This window comes from Somniosus microcephalus, unplaced genomic scaffold (assembly GCF_052327205.1).
Source record: "Somniosus microcephalus isolate GS21.2 unplaced genomic scaffold, FLI_Smic_1.0 unresolved_chr2, whole genome shotgun sequence".
Lineage (NCBI taxonomy): Eukaryota > Metazoa > Chordata > Chondrichthyes > Squaliformes > Somniosidae > Somniosus > Somniosus microcephalus.
The window spans coordinates 80,345,059-80,369,350 of NW_028225180.1; the positions used below are offsets into that span (position 1 = coordinate 80,345,059).

Consider the following 24,292-nt stretch of genomic DNA (forward strand, 5'->3'; position numbering starts at 1 on the left):
ACAGAGTAAAGCTCCCACTACACTGTCCCATCAAACACTCCCAGGGCAGGTACAGCACGGGTTAGATACAGAGTAAAGCTCCCTCTACACTGTCCCATCAAACATTCCCAGGGCAGGTACAGCACGGGTTAGATACAGAGTAAAGCTCCCTCTACACTGTCCCGTCAAACACTCCCAGGGCAGGTACAGCACGGGTTAGATACAGAGTAAAGCTCCCTCTACACTGTCCCATCAAACACTCCCAGGGCAGGTACAGCACGGGTTAGATACAGAGTAAAGCTCCCACTACACTGTCCCATCAAACACTCCCAGGGCAGGTACAGCACGGGTTAGATACAGAGTAAAGCTCCCTCTACACTGTCCCCATCAAACACTCCCAGGGCAGGTACAGCACGGGTTAGATGCAGAGTAAAGCTCCCTCTAAACTGCCCGTACTATCTGATTCCGGCCTCCCCTGATGCGCGACCCCTGTCGAGTGTCCTGAAGGAATGGCCCCTTGCGTGAGGATCTTCGTTGTAATGGTTGTGGGGGCGGAGCAGCTGACGACCTTGGGGAAACTGGGCAAGGGTGACCACTGCTGCCCCTCGTCACCCTGAGTTGGTTCACCATCAACTGAAGGTCTGAGTCCAGCTTTCTCCGACAACCGAACGCGCCCCCCACCCCCCGAACCCTCCCCCGTCTCTCCTCCCCCCTCCGTCTCCTCACCTTTAATGGAGACCTCGAGAATGTGAAGGACTTCCCGCTCCATGGCTGTGATGAGCGGTAAGGGCAGCTGGAGGAGAAAGGGAGAGGTCGGTCAGCAAAGGCGCGCTCACACAACGCAGGGAGCACCGGGTCTTGTTGGCAGCTCCCCTTGTGAGCGTCAGGGGGCTGCGTGGGCAGGAGGTCGTGGGCAGGAGTTCGTGGGTTGGGGACCGGCTGAGGGCGAGTCCCACCCTCTCCGTCAGGGTGCAAACACGGAGCGGCGGGGGCTACAATTGGGTGGGTAAAAGACCCAGCCAGGGGTCACCCCGCCCAACCCCTGATCATCATCCGGTGGTGTGATGCTCCCCGCGGCCGAATAGCTGAGAGGTGCAGGCCCCAATTTTTCGGCCGCTGCGGATTCCTTGGGGTCAGCCGTGTCCTCAGGGGGCAGCACTCATCTCTGAGTCAGGAGGTTGTGGGTTCGAGCCCCACTCCAGAGACCTGAGAACTTAATCCAGGCCGACACTCCCCGTGCCTGCACTGAGGGAGTGCCGCACTGTCAGAGCTGCCGTCTTTGCATGAAGTGGAAGGAACTTTCCTGTTTTCTATCTTTCAAGGTGGAATATTTGAGCCTGTAGCCAAAATTCAATGCCAAAGCGATCCTGTTCGATCGCTGGGCTTGCGAAATTGACCTAGATATTGGGTAGCCTCACTCACGGTCTTGATACTGAACTCGAGGTGCATGTCTGCCCACAACAAACATGGTTGGCCCATGCCCAAAACAAACAGGAACGCCCCATGCCCACACCCAACATGGACGCCCCATGCCCACACCCAACATGGACGCCCCATGCCCAAAACAAACAGGAACACCCCATGCCCACACCCAACATGCACGCCCCATGCCCACAACCAGCATGGACGCCCCATGCCCAAAACAAACAGGAACGCCCCATGCCCACAACCAACATGGACGCCCCATGCCCACAACAAACATGACTGGCCCATGCCCAAAACAAACAGGAACGCCCCATGCCCACACCCAACATGGACGCCCCATGCCCACAACCAGCATGGACGCCCCATGCCCAAAACAAACAGGAACGCCCCATGCCCACAACCAACATGGACGCCCCATGCCCACAACAAACATGACTGGCCCATGCCCAAAACAAACAGGAACGCCCCATGCCCACAACCAGCATGGACGCCCCATGCCCAAAACAAACAGGAATGCCCCATGCCCACACCCAACATGGACGCCCCATGCCCACAACCAGCATGGACGCCCCATGCCCAAAACAAACAGGAACGCCCCATGCCCACACCCAACATGGACGCCCCATGCCCAAAACAAACAGGAACGCCCCATGCCCACACCCAACATGGACGCCCCATGCCCACAACCAACATGGACGCCCCATGCCCACAACCAACATGGACGCCCCATGCCCACACCCAGCATGGACGCCCCATGCCCACAACCAACATGGACGCCCCATGCCCAAAACAAACAGGAACGCCCCATGCCCACAACCAGCATGGACGCCCCATGCTCACAACCAGCATGGACGCCCCATGCCCACAACCAACATGGACACCCCATGCCCACAACCAACATGGACACCCCATGCCCACAACCAACATGGACGCCCCATGCCCTCAACCAATATGGACGCCCCATTCCCACAACAAACATGGACACCCCATTCCCACAACAAACATGGACGCCCCATTCCCACAACGAACATGGAGGCTCCATGCCGACAACCAACTTGGATGCCCCATGCCCACGATAAACATGGACACCCATGCCCATAACCAACAAGAACTTCCCATGCCCACTACAAACATGGATGCCCCATGCTCACAACAAACATGCAAGCCCCGTGCCCACAACAAACATGGAAGCCCCGTGCCCACAACCAACATGGAAGCCCCGTGCCCACAACCAACATGGAAGCCCCATGCCCACAACCAACATGGAAGCCCCATGCCCACAACCAACATGGAAGCCCCATGCCCACAACCAACATGGAAGCCCCGTGCCCACAACCAACATGGAAGCCCCATGCCCACAGCCAACATGGAAGCCCCATGCCCACAACCAACATGGAAGCCCCGTGCCCACAACCAACATGGAAGCCCCATGCCCACAACAAACATGGAAGCCCCATGCCCACAACAAACATGGAAGCCCCATGCCCACAACCAACATGGGAGCCCCATGCCCACAACAAACATGAACGCCCATGCCCAGAACCAACATGAACGTCCCCTGCCCACAACCAACATGGACGTCCCCTGCCCACAACCAACATGGACGTCCCCATACGCACAACCAACATAGATGCCCCATGCCCACAACCAACATGGACGCCCCATGCCCACAACCAACATGGATGCCTCATGCCCACAACAAACATGGAGGCCCCATGCCAACAACCAACTTGGATGCCCCATGCCCACGATAAACATGGACACCCATGCCCATAAACAACAAGAACTTCCCATGCCCACTACAAACACGGATGCCCCATGCTCACAACAAACACGGAAGCCCCATGCTCACAACAAACACGGAAGCCCCGTGCCCACAACACGGAAGCCCCGTGCCCACAACAAACATGGAAGCCCCGTGCCCACAACAAACACGGGAGCCCCATGCCCACAACCAACATGGAAGCCCCATGCCCACAACCAACATGGGAGCCCCATGCCAACAAACATGAACGCCCATGCCCAGAACCAACATGAACGTCCCCTGCCCACAACCAACATGGACGTCCCCTGCCCACAACCAACATGGACGTCCCCATACGCACAACCAACATAGATGCCCCATGCCCACAACCAACATGGACGCCCCATGCCCACAACCAACATGGATGCCTCATGCCCACAACAAACATGGAGGCCCCATGCCAACAACCAACTTGGATGCCCCATGCCCACGATAAACATGGACACCCATGCCCATAACCAACAAGAACTTCCCATGCCCACTACAAACATGGATGCCCCATGCTCACAACAAACATGGATGCCCCATGCTCACAACAAACACGGAAGCCCCGTGCCCACAACAAACACGGAAGCCCCGTGCCCACAACAAACATGGAAGCCCCGTGCCCACAACCAACATGGAAGCCCCGTGCCCACAACAAACACGGAAGCCCCATGCCCACAACAAACACGGAAGCCGCATGCCCACAACAAACATGGAGGCCCCATGCCAACAACCAACTTGGATGCCCCATGCCCACAATAAACATGGACACCCATGCCCATAACCAACAAGAACTTCCCATGCCCACTACAAACACGGAAGCCCCGTGCCCACAACAAACACGGAAGCCCCGTGCCCACAACAAACACGGAAGCCCCGTGCCCACAACAAACACGGAGGCCCCGTGCCCACAACAAACATGGAGGCCCCATGCCAACAACCAACTTGGATGCCCCATGCCCACGATAAACATGGACACCCATGCCCATAACCAACAAGAACTTCCCATGCCCACTACAAACATGGATGCCCCATGCTCACAACAAACACGGAAGCCCCATGCTCACAACAAACACGGAAGCCCCGTGCCCACAACAAACATGGAAGCCCCGTGCCCACAACAAACACGGGAGCCCCATGCCCACAACCAACATGGAAGCCCCATGCCCACAACCAACATGGGAGCCCCATGCCAACAAACATGAACGCCCATGCCCAGAACCAACATGAACGTCCCCTGCCCACAACCAACATGGACGTCCCCTGCCCACAACCAACATGGACGTCCCCATACGCACAACCAACATAGATGCCCCATGCCCACAACCAACATGGACGCCCCATGCCCACAACCAACATGGACGCCCCATGCCCACAACCAACATGGATGCCTCATGCCCACAACAAACATGGAGGCCCCATGCCAACAACCAACTTGGATGCCCCATGCCCACGATAAACATGGACACCCATGCCCATAACCAACAAGAACTTCCCATGCCCACTACAAACATGGATGCCCCATGCTCACAACAAACACGGAAGCCCCGTGCCCACAACAAACACGGAAGCCCCATGCTCACAACAAACACGGAAGCCCCGTGCCCACAACAAACATGGAAGCCCCGTGCCCACAACAAACACGGACGCCCCATGCCCACAACAAACATGGAAGCCCCATGCCCACAACACGGAAGCCCCATGCCCACAACAAACATGGACGCCCCATGCCCACAACAAACATGGAAGCCCCATGCCCATAGCCAACAAGAACTTGCCATGCCCACTACAAACACGGAAGCCCCGTGCCCACAACAAACATGGAAGCCCCGTGCCCACAACAAACACGGAAGCCCCGTGCCCACAACAAACATGGAAGCCCCATGCCCACAACAAACATGGAAGCCCCATGCCCACAACAAACAAGAACTTCCCATGCCCACTACAAACACGGAAGCCCCGTGCCCACAACAAACATGGAAGCCCCGTGCCCACAACAAACATGGAAGCCCCGTGCCCACAACAAACACGGACGCCCCATGCCCACAAAAAACATGGACGCCCCATGCCCACAACAAACACGGAAGCCCCGTGCCCACAACAAACATGGAAGCCCCGTGCCCACAACAAACATGGAAGCCCCGTGCCCACAACAAACATGGAAGCCCCGTGCCCACAACAAACACGGACGCCCCATGCCCACAACAAACACGGAAGCCCCGTGCCCACAACAAACATGGACGCCCCGTGCCCACAACAAACACGGAAGCCCCGTGCCCACAACAAACACGGAAGCCCTGTGCCCACAACAAACACGGACGCCCCGTGCCCACAACAAACACGGAAGCCCCGTGCCCACAACAAACACGGAAGCCCCGTGCCCACAACAAACACGGAAGCCCCGTGCCCACAACAAACATGGAAGCCCCATGCCCACAACAAACATAGATGCCCCATGCTCACAACAAACATGGAAGCCCCGTGCCCACAACAAACACGGAAGCCCCGTGCCCACAACAAACATGGACGCCCCGTGCCCACAACAAACACGGAAGCCCCGTGCCCACAACAAACACGGAAGCCCCATGCCCACAACAAACACGGAAGCCCCGTGCCCACAACAAACACGGAAGCCCCGTGCCCACAACAAACATGGAAGCCCCATGCCCACAACAAACATGGATGCTCCATGCTCACAACAAACATGGAAGCCCCGTGCCCACAACAAACATGGAAGCCCCGTGCCCACAACAAACATGGAAGCCCCATGCCCACAACAAACATGGACGCCCCATGCCCACAACAAACATGGACGCCCCATGCCTACAACAAACATGGACGCCCCATGCCCACAACAAACATGGCGAGTATAATAACATTTTATAATTATTTTCATTCGCACTTATCGGCCTCGGGTCCTCCTTGCAGTCCAGGAGGTAAAGTTGTCACCCCCGGTAACCAACTGAATTCTTACCTTGGCCTTTATCTCCAGCTCGTGGTTCTTGCGAAACTCTATGTACGCTGGTTCCTAGATTCAGATAAACAACAACATAGCAGTCGGATTTGGGCATTAACTCAACAATCCTTGGTGAAGAGCTGACAGGCTGCACCTAACTGAGCCCTGCGCAGAGTCCTGTACTCTCCCTGCCAGCCCTAGCGACGTGGGCTCTTGTCCGGGTACAGTTCCATGCTCACCGGCCACCCTCTGGTACCTTGGCCCAGCTGCTGCCCTTTCACGCATCGACCTGCTATTCGACTGCAGGAAGCATCGCAGCCTCAGCTTCACCCATCCCCCCACCACTGTCAACGCCCAACAGAGGCACTTTCGCCAGCAGGAGTCACTGGATGCCGGTCAGTGCAGAAGCAAAGCTCCCTCTGCCTCTGCATTGCCCCATCGAGGGGGCAGGCAGGCTCAGCACCTCTCTCAGAGGGGAGCTCCATAGCCCGACCACCGATCCCGCCAAACTGCAGCGTGACGCCATTCCATCCTGAGTACCGGCCACCCCGTGGCCCCTCTAGAGCGAGGCTGAAGGCCTCCTGGCAATCTGCACTGAGCTGTGAGTGTCAGTGGGCATGGCTCACTGGGCAGCACTCTCTCGCCTCTGAGTCAGAAGGTCATGGGTTCAAGCCCCACTCCAGAGACTTGAGCACAAAATCTAAACTGACACTCCCAGTGCAGTATTGAGGGAGTGCCGCACTGTCAGTAGGGGCAGTACTGAGGGAGCGCCGCACTGTCGGAGTGGCAGTGCTGAGGGAGGGCCGCACTGTCGGAGGGGCAGTACTGAGGGAGCGCCGCACTGTCGGAGGGGCGGTACTGAGGGAGCGCCGCACTGTCGGTAGGGGCGGTACTGAGGGAGCGCCGCACTGTTGGAGGGGCGGTACTGAGGGAGCGCCACACTGTCGGTAGGGGCGGTACTGAGGGAGCGCCGCACTGTCGGTAGGGGCGGTACTGAGGGAGCGCCGCACTGTTGGAGGGGCGGTACTGAGGGAGCGCCGCACTGTCGGAGGGGCAGTACTGAGGGAGCGCCGCACTGTCGGAGGGGCAGTACTGCGGGAGCGCCGCACTGTCAGAGGGGCGGTACTGAGGGAGCGCCGCACTGTCGGAGGGGCGGTACTGAGGGAGCGCCGCACTGTTGGAGGGGCGGTACTGAGGGAGCACCGCACTGTCGGAGGGGCAGTACTGAGGGAGTGCCGCACTGTTGGAGGGGCGGTACTGAGGGAGCGCCGCACTGTCGGAGGGGCGGTACTGAGGGAGCGCCGCACTGTCGGAGGGGCAGTACTGAGGGAGCGCCGCACTGTCGGAGGGGCGGTACTGAGGGAGCGCCGCACTGTTGGAGGGGCGGTACTGAGGGAGCGCCGCACTGTTGGAGGGGCGGTACTGAGGGAGCGCCGCACTGTCGGAGGGGCGGTACTGAGGGAGCGCCGCATTGTCGGAGGGGCAGTACTGAGGGAGCGCTGCAGTGTCGGAGGGGCAGTACTGAGGGAGCGCCGCACTGGCAGAGGTGCTGTCTTTTGGATGAGACGTTAAACCGAGGCCTCGTCTGCTCTCTCAGGTGGATATAAAAGATCCTGCGGCCTCTATTGTAAGGAGAGCAGGGGGAGTTCTCCCCGGTGTCAATATTCATCCCTCAATCAACATTACTAAGGGGAGAAGAACAAAAGACTTGCATTTCTACAGCGTCTCTCAGGACGTCCCAAAGCATTTACGCTCAATTAAATAGCTTTGAATTGTGGTCACTGTTGTAATGTGGGAAAGGTGGCAGCCAATTTGCGCACAGCAAGCTCCCACAAACAGCATTGTGATAATGACCAGATCATCTGTTTTAGTGGGACTTGAACCCACAACCTCCTGAGTCAAAGGCAAGAGGGCAACCCACTGAGCTACAGCCGACACCCGGTCATTATCACATCGCTGTTTGTGGGAGCTTGCTGTGCACAAATTGGCCGCCGCGTTTCCCACATTACAACAGTGACCACACTTCAAAAAGTACTTCATTGGCTGTAAAGCGCTTTGGGACGTCCTGAGGTCGTGAAAGGTGCTGTAAAAAATTTGAATTTCCATTGTCCCGGTCAAATGTGGAAAGTATTAATCAGCCTGTCTTTCAGCGGGCACTGACTCAGACTCACGTGAACCATCTCTTCGAACTGCATGTGTTTGCTCTGATTCTTCTTCCATTTGCCCAACTGTTTCGAGAAGCTCCATGTCGAGGAGGGGAATTCTGGAATGAGGTGGTGTCGGAATCAGGAGAGATCAGTCCGTCATAACCGAGCGCCCATTCCCCATCCCGAGATCAGTCTAAACTAACCGAGCGCCCATTCCCCCATCCCGAGATCAGACTAAACTAACCGAGCGCCCATTCCCCATCCCGAGATCAGTCTCAACAAACCGAGCGCCCATTCCCCATCCCGAGATCAGTCTAAACTAACCGAGCGCCCATTCCCCATCCTGAGATCAGTCTAGACTAACCGAGCGCCCATTCCCCACCCCGAGATCAGTCTAAACTAACCGAGTGCCCATTCCCATTCCCAAGATCAGTCTAAACTAACCGAGTGCCCATTCCCATTCCCGAGATCAGTCTAAGCTAACCGAGCGCCCAGTCCCCATCCCGAGATCAGTCTAAACTAACCGAGCGCCCATTCTCCCATCCCGAGATCAGTCTAAACTAACCGAGCGCCCATTCCCCATCCTGAGATCAGTCTAAACTAACCGAGCGCCCATTCCCCATCCCGAGATCAGTCTAAACTAACCGAGCGCCCATTCCCTATCCCTAGATCAGTCTAAACTAACCAAGTGCCCATTTCCAATCCCGAGATCAGTCTAAACTAATCGAGCGTCCATTCCGCATCCCGAGATCAGTCTAAACTAACCGAACGCCCATTTCCCATCCCGAGATCAGTCTAAACAAACTGAGCGCCCATTCCCCATCCCGAGATCAGTCAAAACTAACCGAGCACCCATTCCCCATCCAGAGATCAGTCTAAGCTAATCGAGCGCCCATTCCCCATCCCAAGATCAGTCTAAACTAACCGAGTGCCCATTCCCCATCCCGAGTTCAGTCTAAACTAACCGAGCGCCCATTCCCCATCCCGAGATCAGTCTAAACTAACCGAGCACCCATTCCCCATCCCGAGATCAGTCTAAACTAACCGAGCACCCATTCCCCATCCAGAGATCAGTCTAAGCTAATCGAGCGCCCATTCCCCATCCCAAGATCAGTCTAAACTAATCGAGCACCCATTCCCCATCCCGAGATCAGTCTAAAGTAATCAAGTGCCCATTCCATCATCCCAAGATCAGTCTAAACTAATCGAGCGCCCATTCTCCCATCCCGAGATCAGTCTAAGCTAATCGAGCGCCCATTCCCCACCCCGAGATCAGTCTAAACTAATCGAGCGCCCATTCCCCAGCCTGATGATGGTGGGGGCGGGAGCATGTCCCAGAATTCCATGCACTCACCACCGAGATTGGACCCTGTTACCTTTCTCCCCCAATCCCAGCAGGAAGGTCAGTGGGGATGGGGGTGGGAGGGGGATGGTAGTTGCTGAGATTTTTTAAAATTAATTCACAGGATGTGGCCGTCGCTGGCAAGGCCCAGCATTTATTGCCCATCCCTAATTGCCCCTTGAGAAGGTGGTGGTGAGCCGCCTTCTTGAACCGCTGCAGTCCGTGTGGTGAAGGTGCTCCCACAGTGCTGTTAGGGAGGGAGTTCCAGGATTTTGACCCAGCGACGATGAAGGAATGGCCGATATATTTCCAAGTCAGGATGGCGTGTGTGACTTGGAGGGGAACTTGGAGGTGGTGGTGTTCCCATGCGCCTGCTGCCCTTGTCCTTCTAGGTGGAAGAGGTCGCGGGTTTGGGAGGTGCTGCCGAAGAAGCCTTGGCGAGTTGCTGCAGTGCATCTTGTAGATGGTACACACTGCAGCCACGGTGCGCCGGTGGTGGAGGCAGTGAATGTTTAAGGTGGTGGATGGGGTGCCGAGCAAGCGGGCTGCTTTGTCCTGGATGGTGTCGAGCTTCTTGAGTGTTGTTGGGAGCTGCACTCACCCAGGCAAGTGGAGAGTATTCCATCACACTCCTGACTTGTGCCTTGTAGATGGTGGAAAGGCTTTGGGATGCCCGTCTTGCCAACGGAACCCGTGCGCGACTCCTCGGCGCGATTTCTGACACGGGTTATTGGCAGGATGTCGTGGCACCTCCTGTGGGAGGGGGGAGGGTTTAGGGTTGGTGGGGGGGCGGGGCTCATCAGGGTTGAGGAGTCCATCGCCTCGGGGGGGCCCCAGTCAGTCCTCTGTTCCCCAAACGGGCACTGTGGTGTCGCCAAGCACGGGGCAAAAGGTGGAATTTACCCTCAGTACCACCAGCACCCCACCCCTGGCACCCGATGAACCAGCCCCCCGGCGCACCAAGATGTTTTATCTCACCGTGACGCAGACGGGACGAGCCGCAGACTGCGACATGCTGCCAAGTTTGAAAAAGAAGGGATCAGGAGGCGGGGATCGGCGACGCAAAACTTGAGCTTTTCAGAAGGCCGCAGATTGGTGTCAAGTCGGCAGACTGGGGCGGGTGAGGGTTCCTTCACGGGGCAACTTAATGTCACGAGCGGGCTAACACGGGGGCTGGAACTTGGGCTACCGTCGTATAAAGCTCTGGTGAGATCCCACCTGGGGTGACTGCGATCAGTCCTGGGCTCCGCACCTCGGGAAGGACATACCGGCCTTGGAGAGGGGCGGGTGGGGGGGGGAGCGCAGATTCACCAGAACGACAACCGGGGGCTAAAACAGTTAAATTAGGAGAAATAACACCAGAAAATGCTGGAAACACTCAGCGGGCCAGGCAGCATCCGCGGAGAGCGAAACAGAGTTAACGTTTCAGCTCTGGGACCCTTCATCAGAACTGGAGCAAGCTGGAGATGTAACAGATTTTAAGCAGGTCCAGAGGCAGGGAGAGCTGGAGGAAGGAATTGAAAGAACATTATGAGCCAGGGTAGGAGGCAGGGGAGATTAAATGTTGCAAATGGGGATGGGAGAATCATAAACAGCCTGAAAAATGGGGGCAGGGGTTATGGTCTGAAATTGTTGAACTCAATGTTGAGTCCAGAAGGCTGTAAAGTGCCGAATCGAAAGATGAGGTTGTTATAAATCTCATCATCAAGAAACTACTCATGAAATAACGCTGGACGGCCAGCTGGTGGCGCCGTCCGAGGAGTATAAAGACTCGGGCGTCGGCCCCAGCTTGCCCTGGGACATTTTGTAAGACAAGGAACTAGTGAAGTACAACTAGACCTCCATGTTCTGAAACAAGTTGATTAAAGCCTTGCTTTACGCTCAAACCAAGTGCGTGGTGAGTTTTATTACATCAGAGGTGCTGTTACTTATTTTGTTAAATTATGGAGGACTGGTTCCACAGACTGGGCTCGTATTCCCTCGAGTATCGAAAATTAATGGGGTGATCTAATCGAGGTGTTTAAGATGATTAAAGGCATTGATAGGGTGGATAGAGAGAAACTATTTCCTCTGGTGGGGGGAGTCCAGAACAAGGGGGGCGTCACCTTAAAATTAGAGCCAGGCCGTTCAGGGGTGATGTCAGGAAGCACTTCTTCACACAAAGGGGGGTGGAAATCTGGAACTCTCTCCCCCTCACCAAAAAGCTGTGGATGCCGACGGTCAATGGAGCTTTCAAGGCTGAGATTGGTAGATTTTTGTTGGGTAAGGGTCTCGAGGGATACGGAGCGAAGGCGGGTAATTGGGATCGGGTAACGGGTCAGCCGTGATCTGATTGAGGGGCTGAATGGCCTCGTCCTGTTCCTCATCAGAGACTCATACACCGCAGAAGGAGGCCATTCGGCCCATCGTGTCCGTGCCGGCTCGTTGACAGAGCGGCCCACTTAGTGTTGCCGAAGAGATTTAAATCCAATGCCCACCTTCCTCCTGAAGATAAAAGAGAAAAGCAATGATTAGAATTCCACTCCCTGGAGCCGGAGTACGGGCTCCACGGGCGCCTCAGCAGTCTCGCCCACAGTTCCCGCTCCCGCCGCACGTCCCCGAAGCTCCCTCTGCACTGTCCCATCAAACACTCCCAGGGCAGGTACAGCATGGTTTAGATACAGAGTAAAGCTCCCTCTACACTGTCCCATCAAACACTGCCAGGGTAGGTACAGCACGGGTTAGATACAGAGTAAAGCTCCCTCTACACTGTCCCATCAAACACTCCCAGGGCAGGTAGAGCATGGGTTAGATACAGAGTAAAGCTCTCTCTACACTGTCCCATCAAACACTCCCAGGGCAGGTACAGCACGGGTTAGATACAGAGTAAAGCTCCCTCTACACTGTCCCATCAAACACTCCCAGGGCAGGTAGAGCATGGGTTAGATACAGAGTAAAGCTCCCTCTACACCGTCCCATCAAACACTCCCAGGGCAGGTAGAGCACGGGTTAGATACAGAGTAAAGCTCCCTCTACACTGTCCCGTCAAACACTCCCAGGGCAGGTACAGCACGGGTTAGATACAGAGTAAAGCTCTCTCTACACTGTCCCATCAAACACTCCCAGGGCAGGTAGAGCATGGGTTAGATATAGAGTAAAGCTCCCTCTACACTGTCCCATCAAACACTCCCAGGGCAGGTAGAGCATGGGTTAGATATAGAGTAAAACTCCCTCTACACTGTCCCGTCAAACACTCCCAGGGCAGGTACAGCACGGGTTAGATACAGAGTAAAGCTCCCTCTACACTGTCCCGTCAAACACTCCCAGGGCAGGTACAGCACGGGTTAGATACAGAGTAAAGCTCCCTCTACACCGTCCCATCAAACACTCCCAGGGCAGGTAGAGCACAGGTTAGATACAGAGTAAAGCTCCCTCTACACTGTCCCATCAAACACTCCCAGGGCAGGTACAGCACGGGTTAGATACAGAGTAAAGCTCCCTCTACACTGTCCCATCAAACACTCCCAGGGCAGGTAGAGCATGGGTTAGATATAGAGTAAAGCTCCCTCTACACTGTCCCATCAAACACTCCCAGGGCAGGTAGAGCATGGGTTAGATATGGAGTAAAGCTCCCTCTACACTGTCCCGTTAAATACACCCAGGGCAGGTACAGCACGGGTTAGATACAGAGTAAAGCTCCCTCTACACTGTCCCATCAAACACTCCCAGGGCAGGTAGAGCACGGATTAGATACAGAGTAAATCTCCCTCTACACTGTCCCATCAAACACTCCCAGGGCAGGTACAGCTGATCTGCACACGATGGCCACTAGATGGAGTGTGTGTACTGGTTTCCACCCTTTCTCTGCTGATCCTTATGTGGGCCAGGGTAGGCCGGATTAGGCCGTCGAGCTTGGTGACCGACTGCTTTTAGGTTCCCACCAGAAGATGCGGAACGGTTTATAATACACCCGCAGAGTATCTGAAGACGTAATTCCCCCTCGTCTGCTGCCGTAGCAACGACCACTGCTCCCGGGCCTGCAGCGTTGCTATGGGCGGCACGTGGGGCCTTTGCCAACCCAGGTAATCCAAAAGCCTGTGCCAACTATCGCAGGGAGAGCGAATTTGTAGGCCGAGACGCCAGGTTAAAAAAAAACTTGCCCGCTCTCCGTCAAACTCAAAATGGCAGCAACAAAGCACCAGTCGAAGCCTCGCCTCTGAGTCAGGAGGTCGTGGGTTCGAGACCCCACTCCGGAGCCTCGAGCTCCACAATCCAGGCTGACGCTCACAGTGGCCAGTACCAAGGGAGCGCCGCACTGTCGGAGGGACAGTACTGAGGGAGCGCCACACTGTCGGAGGGGTGGTACTGAGGCAGCGCCGCACTGACGGAGAGTCAGTACTGAGGGAGCGCCGCACTGTCGGAGGGGCAGTACTGAGGGAGCGCCGCACTGTCGGAGGGGCAGTACTGAGGGAGCGCCGCACTGTCGGAGGGACAGTACTGAGGGAGTGGCGCACTGACGGAGAGTCAGTACTGAGGGAGCGCCGCACTGTCAGAGGGGCAGTACTGAGGGAGCGGCGCACTGACGGAGAGTCAGTACTGAGGGAGCGCCGCACTGTCAGAGGGGCAGTACTGAGGGAGCGCCGCACTGTCGGAGGGGCAGTCTTTTGGATGAGGCTTTAAACCTGCCCTCTCAGGTGGACGTAAAAGATCCCAGGGCCGCTGTTAGAAGAAGAGCAGGGGGAGTTCGCCTTGGTGTCCTGGGGCCAATATTTATCCCTCAACCGTCAGAACCCCGCCCCCCCCCCCATAAAAATAGAACAGATTAACTACCCACTCCTCCCACTTGCTGTCTGTGGGATCTTGCTATGCTCAAAATGGCCACCGCTTCTGCCAACGGAAACAAGCGAGAGCGTTACATTGCGTGTCAAGTTGGGGTCGCCAGCGCTCCGGGATTGCGTTAAGCCCTTCTGTTTACTTGTTACAAAAATATCGGAGTTTGGGGTTGGAAGAACAGGCCCCTTGACCACCAGTCAGGAACCATTGGGGGAGGGAGGGGGACGCTCCGTGTTACCCGCGCCCGATCGAAGCCGCCCCGCCGGACGTGACCCCGCGACCCTCCGCCTTCGCGCGCCGACATTCTCCCTACCGGAGTCTCCAGGCCGAGCCTCTTCGCGTCTGTCTTTGGGTTCAAATAGCCTTGCGCGGCGCTGTAACCCATCGACTCACTGGTGGAAGGAGATGACAGAGGACAACATGTTAGAAGCAGCCAGCGGCCGATGGACTCCACACCCCCAGCCCCGAGCTCCCAGACTCCAGCTCCGAGCTCCCTGACCCCAGCCCTGAGCTCCCAGCCCCCAGCTCCCTGACCCCAGCCCTGAGCTCCGACACCAGCCCTGAGCTCCCAAACCCCAGCCCTGAGCTCCCTGACCCCAGCCCCCAGCTCTGAGCTCCCAGACACCAGCTCCCAGACACCAGCCCTGAGCTCCGACATCAGCCCTGAGCTCCCAAACCCCAGACCCACACACACTGACTCTCACTGGGGTACGGGTTCCACACACACTGACTCTCACTGGGGTACGGGTTCCACAGACACTGACTCTCACTGGGGTACGGGTTCCACAGACACTGACTCTCACTGGGGTACGGGTTCCACAGACACTGACTCTCACTGGGGTACGGTTCCACAGACACTGACTCTCACTGGGGTACGGGTCACACACACACTGACTCTCACTGGGGTACGGGTTCCACAGACACTGACTCTCACTGGGGTACGGGTTCCACAGACACTGACTCTCACTGGGGTACGGGTTCCACAGACACTGACTCTCACTGGGGTACGGGTTCCACAGGCACTGACTCTCACTGGGGTACGGGTTCCACAGACACTGACTCTCACTGGGGTACGGGTTCCACAGGCACTGACTCTCACTGGGGTACGGGTTCCACACACACTGACTCTCACTGGGGTACGGGTTCCACAGGCACTGACTCTCACTGGGGTACGGGTTCCACAGACACTGACTCTCACTGGGGTACGGGTTCCACACACACTGACTCTCACTGGGGTACGGGTTCCACAGACACTGACTCTCACTGGGGTACGGGTTCCACAGACACTGACTCTCACTGGGGTACGGGTTCCACACACACTGACTCTCACTGGGGTACGGGTTCCACACACACTGACTCTCACTGGGGTACGGGTTCCACACACACTGACTCTCACTGGGGTACGGGTTCCACACATACTGACTCTCACTGGGGTACGGGTTCCACACACACTGACTCTCACTGGGGTACGGGTTCCATACACACTGGCCTAGAGATTCAGTATAGCCACGTTCAGGGCGCTAAAGTCGAGCGGCCGCTAAAGTTTGCGCCCGGCGCAAGTTCGCGCCACCTTCGCCGATATTCAGTCGCATCGCCCCAAGAGGTTGCTGCTGCGCTGAAACAGGCGATGCACGACTATCTTTAGGCGCTAAGCCGGCGGTCCTGAGCGATTCCCATGAGGCCGGGCGCAGCACAGGTGCGGCGAGTTGTTGATTGACGGCAGACACTCTGGCGCCGGTCAGCTCTTAAAGGGGGAGGGTGGATTTGTTTGCCTGCCACGCCCTGCACACTGCAGCCCTCAAGCTAGGCCTGACCACTTCTGCTTCATCTGCGCAACGCCCAGGGCTATGGAGAAGGCCAGGGAGAGAGCGCAGCGCTTCAGCGAGGGTGACCTGAGGGTGCAGGTTGGCGGAGTGGAGCGCAGGCGCCATGTTCTGTTCCTAGAAGGTGGCAGGAGGCCGCTGCCCAGCGCCTACCGGAAAGCCTGGAGGGAGGTCTCAAACAGGGTGACTTCCAACAGCGTGGTTGCCAGGACTCCTGTGCAATGCCGGAAAAAGTTCAACGACCTCACTCGGGTTGTCAAGGTGAGTACCCTTTCCAGTGTCCTCCTCATCCCTGCATGTGCACCTCAGTTTATGGGCAAAGGGACCTGAAAGCCCTAGGGGCCAGCCCTCATCCAGCAGCTATGGGACTGTCATGAAAATCACTTGCACATTCAGCACTTTGCACACTGTTCAAGCTATTCGACCATGGGAGGCAGTGCAGCCAAGATCAGGGCTTCACACTGTCAGGGCCAGTCCACCATGGGAGGCAGTGCAGCCAAGATCAGGGCTTCACACTGTCAGGGCCAGTCCACCATGGGAAGCAGTGCAGACAAGATCAGGGCTTCACACTGTCAGGGCCAGTCCACCATGGGAGGCAGTGCAGACAAGATCAGGGCTTCACACTGTCAGGGCCAGTCCACCATGGGAGGCAGTGCAGACAAGATCAGGGCTTCACACTGTCAGGGCCAGTCCACCATGGGAGGCAGTGCAGACAAGATCAGGGCTTCACACTGTCAGGGCCAGTCCACCATGGGAGGCAGTGCAGACAAGATCAGGGCTTCACACTGTCAGGGCCAGTCCACCATGGGAGGCAGTGCAGACAAGATCAGGGCTTCACACTGTCAGGGCCAGTCCACCATGGGAGGCAGTGCAGACAAGATCAGGGCTTCACACTGTACTTAGAGGCCGTCCTTTCTCTTGCAGGCCAAGGTGGCGCACAACCGGAGGAAGCTACGTGAGACCGGGGGAGGCCGTCCTGACGTCAAAGAGCTCTCCGACCTCGACCAGCGTGTGGAGCGCATTATGGCAGGCCGGCTGATTGGCCCCGTCGCCAGTGGAGATGCCGACCCTGTTCTGGGCACCAATGGTAAGGGCATCACCTTTTTGACCTCTCTCTTTCCACTTGCGCCTCAGATCAGCATCCTTTGCCACTGTCCGACCAATGCAGTGCATGGCAGCACTCATGCCTCCCTCGCTGCCGCCCTGTCCTCACTCTAAAGCTACTCTTGTGCCTCCCTGCTTTCAGATGGTGAATCGCCAGGTGAGGAGGCGGGCCCTCAAGCTGCCACTGTCAGCGATTCCGAATTCGAAGAGGAGGAAGAGGAAGCCGGCCCATCAGTGCCACCCTCAGCCGCGCCAGCCCATGGCGATGAAGGGGACACGTCTTCCCTGGAGGGGAGCCGGGAGGAAGGGTCGGAGGAGAGTGAAGCTCCGGGGCCCAGCAGCCTGCAGCAACGCAGGAGGGGTGGGGAAGCTCGGCGGACTTCTCCCCAGAGGGTGAGCGCAGAGGAGGTCCGGCTCCTGGAGGAAATGGCCGTCCAGGCTGAGCGCAGGCACACTGAGCTCATGGCTGCAGTGGCAAGGATGCCTGACTCCATTGAGTCTCTGTCAAGGAGTGTGCAGGAATTCGGAGCAGCACAGGCCAGGAGTCTGCAACAATTCAGTGCAGCACAGGCCAGGAGTCTGCAGGACTTCGCGGCAGCACAGGCGGCTTCGAGCCAAGTGCTCAGTTCATTCACTGGCTGATGTCATGCGGACACAGACCAGGGCCACACGGGCACGAACTGCTGCCACCCTCGCTGGATCGGCCAGGCATCGCCAGGGCACTCGCCGCGCAGCAGCAGCCCAGCAGTCTGTTCTTCAGCTGTTTGCTGCGCATGCTGCAGTGCTGGCTCGTGCGAGTGCCAATGTATCAGGCGACCAGGGAGTACCTGCGATCTGTCAGGTTGGCACCATTCCTGCAGCCGACACTGCCACTCCGCCATTGCAGCTGCCACGAGCCGCTGGACAGACTGCTGCCGCCCAAGCAGAGTTGGAGCAGTCAGCAGCCGGACCCTCCAGGGCCAGAGCTGGTGCAGGCCGACCCCCAAGGGCATCTGCCGTCTCGCCATCTGACCCTCAGCAGCCTTCCCCCAGCCTTGCTGCAGCCACTGGGGTCCCATTGAGGAGGAGCTGCAGGGCGGGCAGGGGCCAGTCACGGATGCGAAAGGCATCGCCCTCGCAGGGCAAAAAGTAGAAGGTCTGCACCAATGCTTTGTGTTTGTTGAAAGGCCGAGACTGGTGTAGTTGTGTTTTTGTAAGGCCGAGACTGGTGTAGTTGTGTTTTTGTAAGGCCGAGACTGGTGTAGTTGTGTTTTTGTAAGGCCGAGACTGGTGTAGTTGTGTTTTTGTAAGGCCGAGACTGGTGTAGTTGTGTTTTTGTAAGGCCGAGACTGGTGTGTTTTTGTAAGGCCGAGACTGGTGTAGTTGTGTTTTTGTAAGGCCGAGACTGGTGTCTTTCTTTGTTTTTGTAAGGCCGAGACTGGTGTCTTTCTTTGTTTTGTAAGGCCGAGACTGGTGTCTTTCTTTGTTTTGTAAGGCCGAGACTGTTTTTTGTGTTTTTGGAGGGGGCTTCTCTCCATGAGGTTGTAATGTGGGAAGGGCAGAGGTTTGCAATAAATTAATGTTCTTAAATCGCACTGTGCATGCTTTTTTTTTGCAAGTCCTGGTTGCCCTGCTCGGCTGAGGGCTTGTGGAGCGGCTACATTCATCTGCTGACATTGGCACAAGCCATTCCCTGAGAGGGGGCCTAGAACCGACGTTCAATAAGCCGGCGACGGGCGGCCCTTGCACTTTCTGCCTCCCTCCTGTGCTGGTCCTCCTCCTCCTCAGGTGGTCCTCCAATCTCTGGTGGCAGTGGCTGAGTCCTGCGGATAGCCAGGTTGTGCAACATGCAGCACACGACCACGAAATGGGAGACTCGCTCCGGGGAATATTGTAGGGCTCCACCGGAACGATCCAGACAGCGGAACCGTTGCTTCAGGACGCCGATTGTTTGCTCAATGATGTTCCTGGTCGCTTGATGGCTGTCGTTGTATCCCTCTTCAGCAGGGGTGCTGGGCGCACGGAGCGGGGTCATCAGCCAGGTACACAAAGGATAGCCTTTGTCCCCGAGAAGCCATCCTCGTGGGTGAGGCTGGGCCTGGAACATGTCTGCCACAGAAGTCTGGCGCAGGATGAAGGCATCGTGGCTGCTGCCTGGAAAGCGGGCATTGACAGCTAGGATGAGCTGCCTGTGGTCACACACCAGCTGAACATTGAGCGAATGGTAGCCCTTCCGGTTGCGGTAATCCTCGGCATTCTCCAGAGGTGCCCGCAAAGCCACATGCGTGCAGTCAATGGCGCCCTGCACCATGGGGAAGCCCGCGAATGCTGCAAAGCCCATTGCACGCTGTTGCTGTTTGACAAGGGCCATGGAGAAGGAGATGAACTGACGTCTCCTTTTGAAAAGGGCATTGGTCACCTGGCGGATGCAGCAATGCACGGCGAACTGGGAGATGTTGGAAATGTCCCCAGTAGCGGATTGGAAGGAGCCGGTGGCATAGAAGTTGAGAGCCACCGTCACCTTCACTGCTACCGACAGAGACGTCCTGCTCCTCAGATGTGGCTGCAGATCACCGCCAAGCAGGTGGCAGATCTCAGTGACCACCTCCCTTCGGAATCGCAACCTCCGAACACACTGCTTGTCAGACATGTTCAGATAGGAGAACTGCTGGCGGTATACCCTGGGTGGGTAAGGCCTCCTTTCCCGACGCCTGTTGCCCCCTCTCCGTCTAGCCAGGACTGCCACTCTCTCACGGCGTCTGTGAGCCCTTTGGATGCAATGGAGAAAGCCAGCGTTTGCACCCATTGCAGCCCCCATTATATGTTAGCAAACAATGATATGTCACTGAAGGCAAAGACAAGTGGAAAGCTGTGGCCTGAAGCCACAAGTACCTGTCCGAGTGTTGAGCCAAAGCAGAAAGCTCTCTACCTTGGTCTCTCTGCAAAGATCCGTCTCTCAAAAAGGAGTGCTGCCAAATGGCAGCCTTTTCTACTGCAGGAGGTGTGCCCTTTAATTTGCGCCCCCCGCGCCCCGCTTCAACTGAGAACCGTTCCTCTCTACCAGTCGCTAGGCGCGCCAGGCGCACAATAGGGCGTCGCGACTGAATTTCCGGTTTGGGGCGCACAAAGGGCGTTGCACGAGGAAATGACGTCAGGATCTGCGCGCGCAGCTGAGCGCGCGCAAAGACTTTGCGCCGCCAGTAAATCGTGAGTGAAGTTGGGGAGAGGCGCAGATCGCACTGCGCCCGGCCGCTAGCCGCCTAGCGCCCAACATCTCCTCCTCCTAAGGCGCTACCGGCTGGCGCAAGCAACTGAATTTCTAGGCCACTGACTCTCACTGGGGTACGGGTTCCACAGACACTGACTCTCACTGGGGTACGGGTTCCACAGACACTGACTCTCACTGGGGTACGGGTTCCACAGACACTGACTCTCACTGGGGTACGGGTTCCACAGACACTGACTCTCACTGGGGTACGGGTTCCACAGACACTGACTCTCACTTGGGTACGGGTTCCACAGACACTGACTCTCACTGGGGTACGGGTTCCACAGACACTGACTCTCACTGGGGTACGGGTTCCACAGATACTGACTCTCACTGGGGTACGGGTTCCACAGACACTGACTCTCACTGGGGTACGGGTTCCACAGACACTAACTCTCACTGGGGTACGGGTTCCACACACACACTGACTCTCACTGGGGTACGGGTTCCACACACACACTGACTCTCACTGGGGTACGGGTTCCACACACACTGACTCTCACTGGGGTACAGGTTCCACAGACACTGACTCTCACTGGGGTACAGGTTCCACACACACTGACTCTCACTGGGGTACGGTTCCACAGACACTGACTCTCACTGGGGTACAGGTTCTACACACACTGACTCTCACTGGGGTACGGGTTCCACACTGACTCTCACTGGGGTATGGGTTCCACACACACTGACTCTCACTGGGGTACAGTTTCCACACACACTGACTCTCACTGGGGTACGGGTTCCACCCACACGGACTCTCACTGGGGTACGGGTTCCACACACACTGACTCTCACTGGGGTACGGGTTCCACACACACTGACTCTCACTGGGGTACGGGTTCCACAGACACTGACTCTCACTGGGGTACGGGTTCCACAGACACTGACTCTCACTGGGGTACGGGTTCCACAGACACTGACTCTCACTGGGGTACGGGTTCCACACACACTGACTCTCACTGGGGTACGGGTTCCACACACACTGACTCTCACTGGGGTACGGGTTCCACACACACTGACTCTCACGGGGGTACGGGTTCCACACACACTGACTCTCACTGGGGTACGGGTTCCACAGACACTGACTCTCACGGGGGTACGGGTTCCACAGACACAGACTCTCACACTGGGGTACGGGTCCCACACACACTGACTCTCACGGGGGTACGGGTTCCACAGACACTGACTCTCACTGAGGTATGGGTTCCACACACACTGACTCTCACTGGGGTACGGGTTCCACACACACTGACTCTCACTGGGGTACGGGTTCCACACACACTGACTCTCACTGGGGTACGGGTTCCACACACACTGACTCTCACTGGGGTACGGGTTCCACAGACACAGACTCTCACTGGGGTACGGGTTCCACACACACTGACTCTCACTGGGGTACGGGTTCCACACTCACTGACTCTCACTGGGGTACGGGTTCCACACACACTGACTCTCACTGGGGTACGGGTTCCACACTCACTGACTCTCACGGGGGTACGGGTTCCACACACACTGACTCTCACTGGGGTATGGGTACCACAGACACTGACTCTCACGGGGGTACGGGTTCCACAGACACTGACTCTCACTGGGGTACGGGTTCCACACACACTGACTCTCACTGGGGTACGGGTTCCACACACACTGACTCTCACTGGGGTACGGGTTCCACACACACTGACTCTCACTGGGGTACGGGTTCCACAGACACTGACTCTCACTGAGGTATGGGTTCCACAGACACTGACTCTCACTGGGGTACGGGTTCCACAGACACAGACTCTCACTGAGGTACGGGTTCCACAGACACTGACTCTCACTGGGGTACGGGTTCCACACACACTGACTCTCACTGGGGTACGGGTTCCACACACACTGACTCTCACTGGGGTACGGGTTCCACAGACACTGACTCTCACTGAGGTACGGGTTCCACAGACACTGACTCTCACTGGGGTACGGGTTCCACAGACACTGACTCTCACTGGGGTACGGGTTCCACAGACACAGACTCTCACTGAGGTACGGGTTCCACAGACACTGACTCTCACTGGGGTACGGGTTCCACAGACACTGACTCTCACTGGGGTACGGGTTCCACAGACACAGACTCTCACTGAGGTATGGGTTCCACAGACACTGACTCTCACTGGGGTACGGGTTCCACAGACACTGACTCTCACTGGGGTACAGTTCCAGAGACACTGACTCTCACTGGGGTACAGGTTCCACAGACACTGACTCTCACTGAGGTACGGGTTCCACAGACACTGACTCTCACTGGGGTACGGGTTCCACAGACACTGACTCTCACTGGGGTACGGGTTCCACAGACACTGACTCTCACTGAGGTATGGGTTCCACACACACTGACTCTCACTGGGGTACGGGTTCCACACACACTGACTCTCACTGGGGTACGGGTTCCACAGACACTGACTCTCACTGGGGTACGGGTTCCACAGACACTGACTCTCACTGAGGTATGGGTTCCACACACACTGACTCTCACTGGGGTACGGGTCACACACACAATGACTCTCACTGGGGTACGGGTTCCACACACACTGACTCTCACTGGGGTACGGGTTCCACACACACTGACTCTCACTGGGGTACGGGTTCCACACACACTGACTCTCACACTGGGGTACGGGATCCACCGACACTGACTCTCACTGGGGTACGGGTTCCACACACACTGACTCTCACTGGGGTACGGGTTCCACAGACACTGACTCTCACTGGGGTACGGGTTCCACACACACTGACTCTCACTGGGGTACGGGTTCCACACACACTGACTCTCACTGGGGTACGGGTTCCACAGACACTGACTCTCACTGGGGTACGGGTTCCACACACACTGACTCTCACTGGGGTACGGGTTCCACACACACTGACTCTCACTGGGGTACGGGTTCCACAGACACTGACTCTCACTGGGGTACGGGTTCCACACACACTGACTCTCACTGGGGTATGGGTTCCACAGACACTGACTCTCACTGGGGTATGGGTTCCACAGACACTGACTCTCACTGGGGTACGGGTTCCACACACACTGACTCTCACTGGGGTACGGGTTCCACACACACTGACTCTCACACTGGGGTACGGGATCCACCGAGCACACCGCCCGTCTTTCTCAGTCCTGACTCTATCCCTTTCCCCTCCCCCCGCATGCCCACCGCCCCCAGGTATGGAAGTGGGGAGCTGAGTAAACGGAGCGGGATTGGACAGAGCCGCTTCCCGCCCACTCCAGCAGAATACCACTCGCTTTGCCTGATGGGCTGATGGGAAAAGTCCAGGACTGAGCATGTTGGCGGACGCACTGGGAAGCAGGAGGGGTGAGCCATTAAATACCATGGAACTGTCACCCAACCAAAGTCAGCAGTGTCATGAACGGAGGGGGCAAAATTGTGGGGTGGAGGGCATGGATAGATTTTGCCCCCAGCAGCCGGGAGTTAAAGGGGGTTTCGATCACAGTGACCAAATGACACTGAATTATCCCCCAAGAATTTTCCCAGACCCAGTCGCTCTGTTTTTTGTGTCAATCCTGGGATGTGGGCCATCGCTGACAAGGCCCAGCATTTATTGCCCATCCCTAGTTGCCTCTTGAGAAGGTGGTGGTGAGCCGCCTTCTTGAACCGTTGCAGTCTATGTGG

At 56.9% G+C, this 24,292-nt stretch overlaps 1 protein-coding gene across 5 annotated transcripts in view; it reads right to left on the reverse strand.

Moving 5' to 3' along the window:
- Positions 1 to 24,292, reverse strand: part of LOC147092878 (uncharacterized) — a 33,305-nt gene that overhangs the window by 609 nt on the left and 8,404 nt on the right. For 2 of the 5 annotated variants that reach the window (XM_085976157.1, XM_085976156.1), the window contains exons 2-6: positions 14,764 to 14,842; positions 11,836 to 12,122; positions 8,321 to 8,412; positions 6,168 to 6,221; positions 706 to 772 (exon numbers count right to left, since the gene is read on the reverse strand). In XM_085976157.1, coding sequence (XP_085832283.1) covers positions 706 to 772; positions 6,168 to 6,221; positions 8,321 to 8,412; positions 11,836 to 12,004 — 382 coding nt within the window. In that variant the 5' untranslated portion in view covers positions 12,005 to 12,122; positions 14,764 to 14,842. Of the gene's footprint in view, positions 1 to 705; positions 773 to 6,167; positions 6,222 to 8,320; positions 8,413 to 11,743; positions 11,762 to 11,835; positions 12,123 to 14,763; positions 14,956 to 24,292 lie in introns of those variants that run through there. The other 3 variants (XM_085976155.1, XM_085976160.1, XM_085976161.1) reach the window with 3 other exon arrangements.